This window comes from Chinchilla lanigera, unplaced genomic scaffold, assembly GCF_000276665.1.
Source record: "Chinchilla lanigera isolate Chin_1 unplaced genomic scaffold, ChiLan1.0 scaffold00019, whole genome shotgun sequence".
In the NCBI taxonomy this organism is placed as follows: Eukaryota; Metazoa; Chordata; class Mammalia; order Rodentia; family Chinchillidae; genus Chinchilla; species Chinchilla lanigera.
Genome location: NW_004955420.1, coordinates 24,984,097 through 24,999,051, shown reverse-complemented (window position 1 = coordinate 24,999,051; position 14,955 = coordinate 24,984,097). Strand labels below are relative to the sequence as shown.

Below are 14,955 nucleotides of genomic sequence, written 5' to 3'. Positions count from 1 at the left end.
AGAAAGAAAGAAAGAAAGAAAGAAAGAAAGAAAGAAAGAAAGAAAAAGAAAGAAAGAAAAGAAAAGAGAAAAGAGAAAAGAAAAGAAAAGAAAAGAAAAGAAAAGAAAAGAAAAAAGAAAAGAAAAGAAAAAAGAAAAGAAAGAAAGACAGGCAAGCAGGCAACCCTAATTCCCCCGGGCTCCAGGCTCCTCCTAGTCTCTCAGAATGATGGCCTTTTCCTTATGGCCTAAGGGCTCCAGAATACTTGCTCTTTTGGTTTTTGTCTTGAGACAGGGTCTTGCTAAGTTGCCCACAGTGGCCTTAAATTCTGTGCCACCCACTCTAGGCTGCTCTCTGTGCGCGGTCCTTACCCTCAGCCTTGGCGGCATGAACCCGTTACCATTCTCCAGTAATGATCATATGCGTCACCTCGGACTTTTTGCTGCTATAAACAGTGCCACAAGAACATCTTTTTACTCACGTCTCCTTGCCCCTATAGGTTTCTTAGGAGAATGGTGGCCTAGGAGGCTTCCTCACCTATCACCATTGCCTCCTCTCTACTGTGCTCCACTGACTGACTCCAGTCGCGCCAGACTGGTATGCTTGCCCCCTGCATGCCTGTCCCCTCTGCCCAGCATGCTGCTCCCCATTACCACAATTTGCTCCCAAACCCCCTTAAAATCTTTATTCAAAGCTTCTAAATGAAAGCAGGGCGTGGTGGTGCACTCCTACAATCCCAGCACTCTGGGAGGCTGAGGCAGGAGGATCACAATTTAGGTCTTAGGGAGACCCTGTCTTAAAAAATTAAATAAATAAATAAGGAGCTGGAGCTGGAATGCAACCTAAACACTCTGGGTTCACTCTGCAGTACAGCCGAAACAAGGCTTCTAAATCAGGTATACTACAGTCACCCTACCTAAACTTGCAGTCCCCTCACCCTACCTAAACTTGCAGTCCCCTCCCCACCTCTCTACCACCATTTTTCAGAAATCTCACTCTAATTCTTTCATACCCTGTGTTACCTTCTACCGTCCTCTAGACCAGGGCCATCTAACCTAACTTTCTGCAGTGAGAAAAATGAATATCCAAATTGTCTGCTATGGCAGCTGGGAGCCATAGGTAGCTACCAGTCGCTCCACGTGTGGCTGCTGTGGCTGGCGAGGGACACTTTCCTTTTCATTAAACAGCCACACACAGCGGGGCATAGTGGCACACGCCTATAGTCCCAGCACCTGGGAGGCTCAGAAAGAAGGATCATTGTGAGCTCAAGGCCAGCCTGGGTTGCATGGCCAGGCCCTGTCCCCCAAAAAAATAACAGTGTGAGTAGCAGTTACTGTATTGTTTTTGGTCTTTTTCTTCTTTTGAGATAGGGTCTTGGCAATCCTCCTGCATACCCTTCCCAGCATGTGCCACCATGCCTGGCCTTCCTCCTTTAAGTCGACTATCTGAGGTACTGATGGTGCATACCTTACTCATGAAATCCATACAATACAGTCCTGGCCTTCTGGCCTGTCCTTGGAAATCTGCCACGCCTGGAGTTTTTTGTTTGATACTAGTAGGGCTTGAGCCCAGCCTTATGTATCGGAAGTGCCCTACCACTGAGCTACGTCTTCAGCCTGTCGCTTGCAGATGGAAAGCTGACTAATACACAAAGCAGGCTCAGATGGAGATCTGAACTTCTGTTTGCACAGTTAGGTATACCAGGTGCCTTGAAAAATGCCCGACCCGTGCTCCACAGCTCTAGGTAAGTCAACAGGTGACACATTTCAGGAAGCAGAACTGCTAACACATTAACATTCTGGAGCAGTGAGGATGAACCTTTTAGAACTTTCAGTGTGTGTTGGTTTGGGAGATATTGCAAGGGAACGATATGACACAGGACACATATTTTATAAGATTATTTATAATAGTCACCCAAAGAATCACATACAAGAGAGTGCAGGAAATCTGTCCACACACTAAGACCAAGGAATCTAGCTGAGGACCTGGATCCCACGGAATTGTCCTGCATGACTCCAGCGGGAAGACCTAGAGCCTATAACAATGCCTCCCACAAGTCCAACTGGAGGCCTAGATCCCATAACAGTATCTCATGCAGGCCTGTTTCACAGATCTGTACTGGGAAGGCCCAAAGGTCAGTGGTGGAATCTAGGGAGTCTATGCCAGCGGGATGAAGGATCTGTGCTAGTAGGCTGAGGAATCTACACTGGAGCCAAGAAGTGACATGCAAAGTAAGAACTAGAGCTCCCCTGAAAGATACCACAGCCATCCTCAGCAACAGTGAGGTCCCAAGCTCCTCCAGGGGTGAAGATAGCTGAGTTCTCGTCAGGAAAGCCAATGCAGCAAGCCTCTCTAGGAGACCGGCAGTGCACCATCTTCCCCTCTGGAGCCAGGAAGCGATGCTCAAAGTGAGGACCAGAGCTCTCCCAAAGTGAACCAAAGCCATTCTCAGTGCCAACAAGGTCCCGAGCTCCTCGGAAGATGAAAACAGCCAAGTTCATCAGGAAAGCCAGCATGACAAGCTCCTCCAACAGAACCAACAGCTCCTTACAGCTTCTACCAGCTCCCAACAGCCTTCCTTCTTCTCCAGTTCTGCCTCTTCTGCTGCCGGCAACAGTCCTCTGGGGGGCCTCCCACACCCAGCACAATGCTTACTCAGTTCAGCTGGGGGTTATAAATTGACCACCAACTGTCAGTCCACCACACAATGATACAAACAGCCCGCCATGGCATGCGTGCCATAGGTTCGCCACCACTGATCTAGAGATACTCAGTGTCTCCCACAAAAAAGGCACCAGGGACTTCATCCTGAGAACCCTCACTGTGAACAATGGAGTGTCCTTCAGTTGTCACAAGATGGCCACAGGAGGGAACCCCTGACACCTAGATCCTGGAACTAGTAGCCAAAGCAGCATGCAGTCCACACCTTACTGGCCTGTCGGACCAAAGTTCTGCTCGCCTCTACCCCTATCCACCTGGGTCACGCGGCAATGAGGTGCTCCTGCAGCTACACCTCACATAGTGAGGGGTCACGACCCTGGGCCAGAGGGTGCAGATCAGAGTCCTGACCCAAGACCAAATCTTGGCTTAGCCCCTTAGGAAGCCCAAGTAGGTCTCCTTGAGGTGTGGACCTCCGGTGGGGGCTGAGGGGAGAGCCGTGACGGTGGCCCGGCCATCCCCACGCTCCTCCTCCCAGCTCTAGAAAGCACGTCGTACCCCAGGGCAGGGAATCTGGCTGAGCCTTTGGGTAATGCTGACATCAGGCCCGTCAGAGGGCAACCTGGGGAAACGGAGGGGCACAGCCTCCAGCTCACACCCAGTGAACACGACAGCCACTTCCCCTGACACCTGCTGGGTGTCACAGACCCAGGGGTCACAGGCAGGCAGCCCCTCCAGCTGACTGGCTCCTTGATTCGATCAGGACAATTCTTTGGATAGAAAAATGCCCTGGAAACAGCACAGACTCACGTATGTTCACTAGTAGCCAGTGTTTGCCTCACACCTGTAATGAGGATCATTCAGAGTTCTGTCTCCAGCCTGCACCAGGCTACAGGGCCGCCTTTGCCTCGGCCACTTTCCTCAGCCTGCAGGCTTGCTTTGTCCTGGCAGAGCAGGGCACGCTAAGCCAGTGGTGCTGTCTGTATGCCCGAGGCTCGAAGCCCTTCCACCATCTTGGTGATCACTGCAGAGCGCAAGGGTCTTGGGAAGTCGGAAGTCCAAACTCCGTGTTCATCGATAAACACTGCGGCTCAGAGAGTCTGAAAACTTGACACAGAGGCCAGATCCCCACCATACGGCCAGCCCCCCCGGCCCCCCGGCCTAGGCCATTCAGCAGCGGCTCTTCCGCCCCCTGGAAACAGGCACTGGCACTGAGACGGCCTGTGGCGACCCAGCAATACCAGACAGTCTAGGGAAGACGGTACCAAAATAACGTCCCATGTCTCTCTCCAGACCTTGTGTTTATAAAGCAGAATGCTTATCAGAAAGATGATAAACACATCCCATTGGGTGATGGAGAGACCAGCTTTGCAGGACTAGCCATGTGGTTTCAAAGCAGAAATGACATTACAGCGCATGGAAGACTTTGGTGTCGGGTGCAGCGTCCCAGCCGGCCAGGTTCGCACACATGGTAATGTGACAGTCCTGAGCCGAGGGAACTCCAGCTAATGAAAGACAAGGATAGCTTCAAAGCCAGGCATGGTGGTGCACACTGTAATCCTGGTACTCGGGAATTCATAGCCAGCCTGGACTATATAGTGAGACCCTGTCCCAACAAACCAAAACCAAAAAGAAATAAAGTGCCACTGCTAGTTTGCAGATAGGGGACAGTACTAGCCACTATTTATCAAACGTTTACTCCATAACAGCAATGCGCTCAGAGGTTTTTACACATGGACCTGTTCACAAAACCCCTTTGAGAGTGGATTCTATTCATTCTGAATTTATCAATGAAGAAACAAGCTCAACAGGGGTTTTTGCCAAGGCTACGTGGTTAATGAGCGGGTTCCTGAACTCTGCACCAGTGTGCTTCACCACGGTGCCAGCAGATCTCAAAGTGAGCTCCCAGAGCGGCAGCTACCAAAGCATCACCACTGGGGAACCTGTGGAAAATGCACGTCCCCAGGCCACCCCGGACAGACGAAATCAGGAATTCTGGGAACTGACCCAGGGCCCGTGGCTCAGCAAGCTGCCTGGCGATGCGGATGCCGGCTCAAGTTTGCAAAGCGTTGCCCTAAGCTCCAGTCCCTCAAACCCTAGGTTAGTTCCACAGAGCTACGTGTCCATGTTTTCTTTGTTTAGCTGTCGTGAGCTTAGGGCTAAGGCAGAAGGATGGCTCCAAGCCCAGGGCTACATTGTGAGTTCAAGGTCAGCCTGAGCTACACAGTGAGACCCTGTCTCAAAAACAAACACCAATCTGCTCTAAGGAAACCTCAAGGGAAACCCAGGGCACCCAGAGTCCCTGGGCCCCGCAGGTGAAGTGGGTGAGAGACAGCCCCCGTCTCCCCCAGCACAGACAGGGACTGAGGGCCAGGAGGCGGGCCGGGTCCGAGTGGCTTCCTTCCTGCCTCAGCCGGCTCCCACACAGTAGCAAACCCACACAGGTCGCCCCTCGGGGCAGCGGCCGTCCACAGCCCGAGTACCTCGGCATCGTACTTTTCGTTGACGGCAGGCTCAGTCGTGACCAGCTTCATCCTGCTGGCAAAGCGTAGCGAGGACAGCTGGAAAACAAACCGGATGTCAGGGGCCTCCCCACTGGAGCGAGGCCCCAAGAGACAGACACCCCGCCCGTCCTTCCTAAGCTTCAGCCTGCCTGTCAAACACGTGGCTTCGTGGGTTCAGTCCCCAGCACCAAAAGCTAAACATTAATGAAAAATAGAAATGGGGTCTTGGCCGTGAGATCCTCAGGCAGGGAGGCAGAACGCTGGCAGAGGGCACAGGCTGGTCCTCCACGGCACGCAGTGAGGGTCTGCACGGGCTGTTTCTGCATCCAAGCCGGAGCCTCTCCGCTTCCGGGCCTGTGGTCCAGGCGCCCCTTCCCTCCCCGCTGCCCCATCTGCCTCCTTGCTTCCCACCTTCTCCGCGGCCCAGCTGCACAGCTTCCAGCCGAAGCCCTCTGGTTCCCTCCACGTGAGACGTCTCTGGCCCTTCCACAAAGCACAGTGCGCCCCTTCAGGAGGGTGGCCCTGCCCTCCTTTAGGAATTCCCTACTTCATGGGCTGGGGATTTAGCTCAGCGGCATAGAGCCTGCCTGGCAAGCGCAAGGTCGTGAGTTCAATTCCCAGTACCGGAAAAAAAAAAAAGGAATTTCCTACTTCTTTGGGTCTGGATCAGCGATGTCCAATAGAAATGTAATGCAAACCACAAATGCAAGTCACATATGTAATGTATATACACATATATATGTACACATACAGGTACATATGTGTGTGCATGTGGTACTAGGGATTGAACCCAGACCCTCCCATAAGCTAGGCAAGCACTCTGCCACCAAACTGCATCTCTACCTTTTAAAACATTTTTATTTTGAGACAGGGTCTCTCTAAATTGTCTGTGCTGGCCCAAACTTGGAGTTCCTCCTGCCTCAGCCTCCTGAGTAGCTTCATATATGCAAGTTTAAAGTTCTATTTTTTCCTTCCTTCCTTCCTTTTTTTTTTTTTTTTTTTTCAGTTCTGGGAATTAAATCCAGGGGGATTCTACCACTGAGCTGCAATCTCAGCCCTTTTCTGAGACAGAGTCTTGCTAAATTGCTCAGACTGACCTCAAATGTCCAATGCTCCTGCCTCAGCCTCCTGAGTAGCTGGGATTATAGGTATGTACCATCATATCCAGCCTCTTTCTTTTCTCTCTTTTCTTTTTTCCTTGTTTCTTTCCTCCTTCCTTCTCTCCTTTCTTCCTTCCCTCCTTCCCTTCTTTCCTTTCTTCCTTTCTTTTCTGTTGCCCAAGCTGATCTGAAACTCATGGATTCATGTGATCTTCCTGCCTCAGCCTCCTGAATGCTTGGATTATAGGCACATGCCACCATGCCTGGCTTTAGTTTAAATTTTCTAATAGCTATATTAGAATAGATAAAAAGAAGCAAGTAAAAATAATCTTAATATATCTTATTTAAACATTAATCCAATACTGTACACCCAAAATATTATTTTAACATGTGATCAACATTCTAAAAATATTGCGAATCCTCTTTTTCTTATAGTTGATCTTTTTTTTTTTTTTTTTTTTTCGTTTTTCTCCGGTACCAGGAACCGAACTCACGACCTTGCGCTTGCCAGGCAGGCGCTTTTGCCGCTGAGCTAAATCCCCAGCCCCTTATAGTTGATCTTTGAAATCTTTTTTTTGTTTGTTTGTTTTGGTTTTGAGACAAGGTCTTGCTATGTAGCCCAGGCTGGCCTTCAACTCACAATGATCCTCCTGCCTCAGCCTCCTGAGTGCTGGGATTACAGCTATGTGGTACCACGCCTGACTTGAAATCTGGTATTTTAAACTTATATCTCAATTTGGCCCAACCACATGTACTATATGTGCAGACTCCTGCAATCCTAGTACTCTGGGAGACTGAGGCAGGAACGTAACAAGTTGGAACCTAGCTCAGGCAGCTTAGTAAGACCCTGTGTCAAAATAAAAAAGGGCTGGGGGTGTAGCTCAGTGTGAAGACCCTGGGTTCCATCCCCAGTACTGGGAAAGAAACAATCCACGCAAATGTTTCCCTGCTGGCTGCCCTGTGTACACCCAGAAGCTGGGTAGGGCACACGGCTGCTTGGGAGCCTCCAGCCCCAGGGGCTGGGAGTGCTGATCTGGGGACAAATCCTGGACTTGGCCTGAGCCGCTGTCCATGGAGCTGGGTCAGTCACCACAAAGGGTCAGTCACCACAAGCCCTGCTAGGCCTGTCCTCTGTGCACACTCCCCTGAGGGACCCCACGCAGCGGGGCCAGGCCAGGTGGGAACTGCTCCTGCTCTCCTAATTTCTTTCAGCAGAGCAGGCCTCATCTGGCCTCACATCAGACTCAACAGGTGAACAAGTGCCAGGCTGCATGACGGTCAGGTGGGGGACTGAGACGAACGTGTAGAGCACCCCGAGAAGGGGCCCAGCGAGTGTTGCTGCTGGGACCGGGGGGAGGGGGGCCTCGAGTCCTGGTGCATCCTGGTTTCTCCCATGTGGCCAGCGAGGGACAGGGCGTGGTCAGTGTCAGACGGGAGTCAGCGGCGGCCACGGAAGCAGGACAGCCAGCTTTTGCCGCCCAGAGGCGGGCACAGATCAGCTCCGCGCAGTCTGGCTGTGTGCCGTGCTGGCTGGCCTCCAGCTCCGGACAGTCCCTTGCTAGTAGAGGTATCTGCAGGACAGGTAGGAAAGGTGGATCCCTGCATGGAGACATGCTCCAGAATGGACTGTGGGGTCTGTAAGCCCACGAGGTGACATCCAGAGGGTCCCCCCCATCGAGTCACTCTGGAGGGGCAGCCAGCCAGGGACGATTACGGCTGAAGGCCCAGAATGGGCAGGTGTTTGGGAGATTTCCAGACACCTCGCACCCTGCACAGATGTTATTGAGGGCAGAGCCTCTTCGGGGTGCTCACTGTCAGCGAAGGGGTGTGAGGGAGGAAGCAGGCTTGGAAGTGGGAGGGGCCCCTCCTGTGACCCTGAGGAAGGAAGAAGAGGGCCTTTCTGTGCCAGTCTGGCCTGGTGGCTAAGAAGTGCCGCTGACCACTGGGGTGACCTTGCACAGACCTCACACTTAGGTGAAAGGAGACCTGTTGGGTGTGGTGGGCACACACATGCAATCCCAGCACTTGTAATCCCAGAGGCTGAGGCAGGAGGATCCCCACAAGTTTGAGGCCAGCTCGGGCTACATAGTGAGTCCAAGACTAGGCTAAGCTACATAGCAAGACCCTGTCTCAATACATAAATAAAATAAAATAAAATAAAGGTTGTTTTGGTGGTCTTTTTGAGACAGGGTTTCACTATGCAGTTCAGGCTGGACTTGAGCTCACTTTATAGCCCAGGCTGGGCTCAAACTTGCAAAGATCCTCCTGCCTCAGCCTCCTGACTGCTAAAAGTACAGATTAAAAAAAAATGAAACATAAATGGAAGAAAGGAAGAGAGAAAGAGAGCGAGACAGAGAGAAAGAAAGAAAGAAAGAAAGAAAGAAAGAAAGAAAGAAAGAAAGAAAGAAAGAAAGAAAGAAAGAAAAGGTCTCTGCCATTACAGGTGGTTTCCTCTATGATGGGCCACCACAAAGTCTTCTGCTCCACACCATCGCTGTAGTTATTGAGACACACACACACAGGCAGGGTCACTCCAGTGTCACACAGCCCATGACAGAAACATGATCAAAGTTTTAAGCCATTTGCAGAAGAGAATCATCTGCTCCCACACCCTCAGGTACCTCTGTCCCAAACCCCTACATGCACAGCTCTAGGCCTGTGGGTCCAGTGGTCCTGGGCAGCGTCCCCGAGCAGTGTGGGCACAAGCCCCTGGGCACTGGAAGTACCAGGAGACTTACTTCCCATGCTGTGCCTTCTTGGGGGGGTGGGGATAAGGGGAGCCAGTGGGCTTCTACTGTCTTGGAGGGCAACTCTTTTGGGTTGGGTGAGACAGGGTTTCAATATGTAGCCCAGGCTGGCCTTGAACTTGCAGTGATCCTCCTGCCTCAGCCTTGCCAGTGCTGAGATGACAGGTGGAGCCACCATACAGGCTTCTCTCTTGTATCATCCTAACTCATCTCTGCCACCTTGCTCCCCCTCTGCCACTGGGCACAGCTGGCGCAGAGCTACATCTATCTGCTCAGACCAGCCTTACTCACAGCCAAAGGTGTGATTTTTTTTCTTCAGTGCTGGGAATTGAACGCAGAGCCTTGCACATGCTGGGCGAGGGCTTTACCACCAACCTACGTCCCCAGCCCAAATACATGTGATTATAAAGATCAAAAGGTCGACGGTCCTCGGGTCCAGCTCCTAGACACAGCTCCCAGGAGGGGCACTCCTTGCCCCAAGCTGGCGGTCTGCATGCCCTGCTAGTCCCTCCCACCCAGCCTGCCTCTTCCTTCCTCAGCACTGCTCAGGGCTTGCTGTCGGGGCCTGGCTTGAACCCCTCGGAAACTGTGGCTCCAGCACGTCCCTGGCCCTTGGCACTGTGCCAGCCCCCAGGAGGGGTTCTGGTCCGGCTGGACTGGCCGTTGCTACGCACCGTCTCCTCCAGCTGGGCGGCTTCTCCATAGATGTTAGTCACGAGGACCATGTTGCAGTTTCCCCCTGCAAAAGCAAGACCCGACGTGAGTCGTACGGGGCCCCATGCTGGGGCCTGAATGCCTACAGCCAGCTGCCAGCGCTGTGCCCCAAAGTGCCACCTCCAAAGGCTCCTTGGAGGTCAGGAGGGAGAGGCCCTGAGGATGGAGACTCTGTCCTTCCAAGAAAGCAGACAGGGTCTTCTTGCTCTCTCTGAGGCACAGCCGGAGGCAGCCCTTGACCGGCCACCCCGTCTACGCTGCTCCGCTTGAGCAGCTCAAGCTGACAAAAGTCAGAGCCAAGAGACCACAGCTGCAGCCCGCAGGAGTGTGGAGCAAGGGAGAGAGATGGAGGCGCAGAAGCCACCCGACGTCCCTAAAAGCAGAGCCGGGGAGAACAGCAGAGGAGGACGGTGCAGGGTGCGGTGTGGAAAGGCCAGAAAACGGTGTGAGCCAGGGCTTTGCTCTTGGTGTCCCTCAGTCACTCAACTAACAGCCAGAAACCAGCCACCGTCAACAAGCCTGACACAAATGCTTGGGGACATGGGATAAGACGAAGCCCCTACTGCTCTGTGCCAAGGCTAAAAGGGGAAGTATAAGGGTGCTGAGCTTGGTGGTGCACGCCTGTAATCCCACCACTCAGGAGGGTGAGGCAGGAGGATCACTGCAAAGTTTGAGCCCAGCCTGGACTACATAATGAGTTCAAGGCCAGCCTGAACTACATAGAAAGACCATGTCTCAACAATATATAAATGGCCAGGCATGGTGGCGAGCGCCTGTAATCCTAGCACTCAGGAGGCTGAGGCAGGAGGATCACTGTGAGTTCGAGGCCAGCCTGGGCTACAAAGTGAGCTCAAGGCCAGCCTGCACTGCATAGTGAGACCCTGTCTCAAAAAGACCAAAAAAATAAAAATAAGTTAATTAATGCATAAATAAATAAATAAGGAAGGGACAACACGATGTGAGAGTCTGCCCTGTCAATGGTCTTCTAGGCCGCGAAGGATCCAGCAGGCTGGTGGAGGGATGGAGGGGTGAGAGCAGAAGCAAAGGCTCTGAGTGAACAGAATGGTGGGTCCTGGCTGCACGAAGGGCACCCCCGCAGAAGTCACTGGGCAGGGCTGTGAGTCTGTGCATGCTCAAGGGAGGGAGCAACTCTGGCCGCCTGCCCAGGCCAGGCCTGGCCTCCCCACACCTAGCCCCCTCCCAGGCACCAGCCGCGCGCTCACCCAGCGAGTCCTTCAGGGCGTGGGTGAGTTTGCACTGGCGGAAAGGGATGTGGTCCCGCTTCTGGTCCCCGAGGGCGATGATGGCCTGCTCCAGGAAGGACAGTGACTTGTTGATGTAGGTGGCTTCCTTCAGGACACGGCCCTCGGACTGCAAATCAAAGGCAGTTCCACCTGGGGCGAGTAGGGCTGCCCCATTAGGAGTGGCTGCCCTCCTGATGTGGGTGATACTACCCAGAACCCGGGTCTTCCCGCAAGTCCTGGGATCCTGTTCCATCTTCGGTTAATAATAGTAACACCAAGCCAGTTGTGGTGGCGCACGCCTGTGATCCCAGCACTTAGGAGGCTGAGGCAGGAAAACTGCCACGAGTTCCAGGCCGGCCTGGGCTCCACAGTGAGTTCAAGCCGGTCTGAACTGCAGAGTGAGACCCAGTCTCAAAAAACAAAATAATGGTAACACTAAAACTCATAGGAGCACTTGTGTGAACACTTGTGTGAATGCTCATGTGACTACAACATTCACAGCAAACGTCAAAGATTCACACTAATAGGTGTGAGAACACTTGCACAGAAAGTTGAGCAGGCAACCCTGTGCACGTGTACACACACACACCCATGCTCACTTGAGTCCCCTGTGGACACCTGGGCTAATGCACACTTACACAAATACTCATTGGAAAGGAAATCCTCACGCAAATCCTCATATTCATGGATAGAGAAATGCTACGCAGCTTGGAGTATTTACTGAGCACTTACTGAGTCCCAGGCACCCTGCTAAGAGTTTAAGAGGCCTCGTGTCATTTTATGTTTAGAAAAATGCCCAGGAGTGGGAAGTGTTGAACCCCGACCCCAACCCTGACCCCCACCCCACACCCCGCCCCTCACTGCCGTCCCTCCACTGTCTCTGTCCTCGGAGGGCTGTGCTCTCCCCTGCCTGATGAGGGGCGGCCACAGGTACTGCACCCCGCCGAGGAGAACCTGTGCCCACCTCACTCACCCCAGACTTCCCCACCCTCTCCGAGCCGGCCAGGTCCACCAAGTTAATTTTGGAAGTGATGTACTTTTCATCCGATAAGGTCCGGGAATGGGCCTACAAAACAGCATGGGGCCACGGTCACAGAGGGGCTCAGACTGGGGGAGCCCCTCAGAATCGCGCCCCCCTCCACCCACCTCTACGTAGATGGTGAAGATACAGTGCGACCTGGACGAGTTTTTGTTCAGGGTGTGGGCGGCTATGATCCTGTTGGTTTCTCCCTAAAGAAGAAGAAGGGAAATGTAGGCAACATTTTGAAAAATTCAAATCACAAGGCATTTGGATCCTATTTCATTTGTTCATTCATTGAATTTTAATTAATTAATTTATTTATTTCTGAGGTATTGGGTCGTGAGTTCGGTTCCCGGTACCGGAGAACCCAGGGGCCTTAGCACCGAGCTACATCCCCCAGCATTTCCTTAGTTTTTATTTTGAGACAGGGTCGTGTTAAGTTGCCCAGCCTGGGCTCAGCCTCCCAGGTTGTTGGGCTTACAGGGTTGTGCCACCACACCTAGCTGACCTGGAACTTTTGATCCTCCTTCCTCAACCTCCTGAGTAGAGATTACAGAAATGTTCCACCGCACCCAAGTATAATATTGTGTTTACAATACTCAGACAGTTGAGCTACTGCCAGCATTATCAACTGTCCCATAATGGACAAGTTACCTATTTTTCAAAAAATAGAAGGCTTATGGTTTCGTTTGTTTTCATTTTATAAAATAACATTTTAATTCTTCTTCTTAAAACTATGAAGACTATACACAATTTAGAAATGAGACTGTACCAAACCATGGAGGAAGAATTGTCTGTTCATTCCTTTTCTTTTGTCTGGTCACTCAGAGAGATAATCTTGTCAGCTATGATGGTTGTCACTGGTCACCTCCCTTATTTTTATCCCTGTATTCACCATAGTCCACTTTTCCTTCCACGAAAATTTGACTCTTTTTTTTTTCCCAGTACCAGGAATCGAACTCACGACCTCGTGCTGGCCAGGCAGGCACTGTGCCACTGAGCTAAATCCCCAGCCCTTTTTTCTTTTTTTTTCTAAAACCTGGGTGAAACACTGATATTCGGTGCCATTTCTTTTTTTTTTTTGTCTTTTTGAGACAGGCTCTCACTATGTAGTTCAGGTTGGCCTTGAGCTCACTTTGTAGCCCAGGCTGGCCTCAAACTCAGCAACTCAGCCTCCTGCCTCAGCCTCCCGAGTACTGGGATTGCAGGTATGTGCTACCACGCCCGGCCCATGTTGTCTTTTGACTGACATCACCCATTTGGTATGCTTCATTGCCCCCAGATCGCCACTTCTCATTTGCTGCTAGAGAAAATACGGTGACTGGATTTTTCCCTTCCACCTGCCTCATGACAGGGTCCTGACTTACTTGCCCAAGCAGCTGCGCACGATTCAGTGATCTTTCAAGAACTAAACTGCTGGCTACTTCAGACTCATGTCTTACAAACTGATGAAGCACCTGTAACACAGGTCTTTGAAAAAGCACGGCTCCTGTTTTCTTTGTTTACAATCTAATCTTTGGGTTCTTCCTTCTCCCGACAGACGCAGGTCCGTACTCAGACCCCACACACTGCTTGCGCGGTTCTTTTTCCCTCTTTCACCTGACGCACCAGGCCATATCACCAGGCTTATGTTTACATTAAAATTTTATTTAATTTTTTTTGAGACAGGGTCTCATTACGTAGTTCAAGGGCTGGCCTCGAACATATAGCCATCTTCCTGCCTCAGCCTTCTGAATGCAAGAATTCATAACTTTTAAATAACTTTAATTATAGTACATTATTACGGTCATTCTATTTTTTTATTAGTTACTGTTGTTAACCAGTTACTCTACTTGATATAGCCAACATTATCACAGGTATATGTATATAGGAAAAAGCCTAGCGTGTGCAGTTCAATGGTACCTGTTGTTTCAGGCATGTGCTAGGTGATAAGTCACAAGGCAACTCACCACCCCCACCCCCACAGGAGATTTAAGCTCTTTTATTAAGGAGTTAATAAAAACTCCTGCCTCTTCACCTGTTCCCCTCCAGTTCCCCGCAACAAAAGCCACCTTGCCCTCATCCACCTTGGAAAAACCAGACGTTCAACTCTTACAAACGACACCCCCACCTGCTCGGGCTGTTCTGACCCACAAACATCCCCTGCTCAGGCTGTTCTGGCCCATGGACACCCCCTCCCAAAAAATGTTCTGGCCCACAGATACCCTCCCCAAAAGTTAGCTTCAAAACCCCATGCTTTGCTCAGCTCGGGGCTGTCCTAGTCCGCTGGGCAGCCCACCATGTCGTTCCCCCCAATAAAGACTCCTCTCGTGTCAGAAGGTCTGGTCTGCTTCTGTGTGGGTCTCAGCCCCATCATATCACTAGGGTTATTGGAACATAGGCCCTCTGGATAAGTGGGGCCCACTGTATTTTTATAATGTAGGGAAAAGAAATAATTTGTTTGTTTTTTTTTTTGAGACAAGGTCTTACTATGCAGTTCAAGCTGGCCTTGAACTCACTATGTAGCCCAGGCTGGCCTCAAACTTGTGGCAATCCTCCTGCCTCGACCACCTGAGTGCTGGGATTACAGGCCTGCGCCACCACACCCAGCTCAATAATATATTTTTAAAGGTGCAGCAGATCTTCATCTTTAATTCAAAGGCTGGGCTCTATAACCAGAATACATTTAAAAGTGAATGTGGTAGAAATGACTGCTTGTGGGGAAACCAGTCCTTGTGAGGTAGACTCCTGTCTCCTAAAAGGCCCCAAGGGATGCGAGGAACAAGCCCCAGAGCAGGGCTGTCTGTCCCGGGAGAGAGGGGCTCCCCTGCGAGGAATTGGGTCCCCATGGCTACGTCTCCAGCGCTGTTGTCTACCTCTTACACACATCCAGTGACGCTCTGCACAAGGATGAGGATTCACTTCATCTTTATTCTTGTTTGTTTTGTTTCTGTTTTTTTGAGACAACGTCTCACTATGTGGTTCAGGCTGGCCTTGAATCACTCACT

General features: G+C 51.4%; 1 protein-coding gene across 8 annotated transcripts in view; it reads right to left on the bottom strand.

The window, feature by feature from the left end:
* Kif9 (kinesin family member 9) overlaps positions 1-14,955 on the bottom strand; it is a 42,886-nt gene that overhangs the window by 12,591 nt on the left and 15,340 nt on the right. For 7 of the 8 annotated variants that reach the window (XM_005383405.2, XM_013513486.1, XM_013513487.1 and 4 more), the window contains 6 exons: positions 12,094-12,177; positions 11,921-12,013; positions 10,927-11,074; positions 9,664-9,728; positions 5,554-5,625; positions 5,122-5,199 (listed from right to left, as the gene is read on the bottom strand). In XM_005383405.2, coding sequence (XP_005383462.1) covers positions 5,122-5,199; positions 5,554-5,625; positions 9,664-9,728; positions 10,927-11,074; positions 11,921-12,013; positions 12,094-12,177 — 540 coding nt within the window. The remainder of the gene's footprint in view (positions 1-5,121; positions 5,200-5,553; positions 5,626-9,663; positions 9,729-10,926; positions 11,075-11,920; positions 12,014-12,093; positions 12,178-14,955) is intronic. The other variant, XM_013513488.1, reaches the window with a different exon arrangement.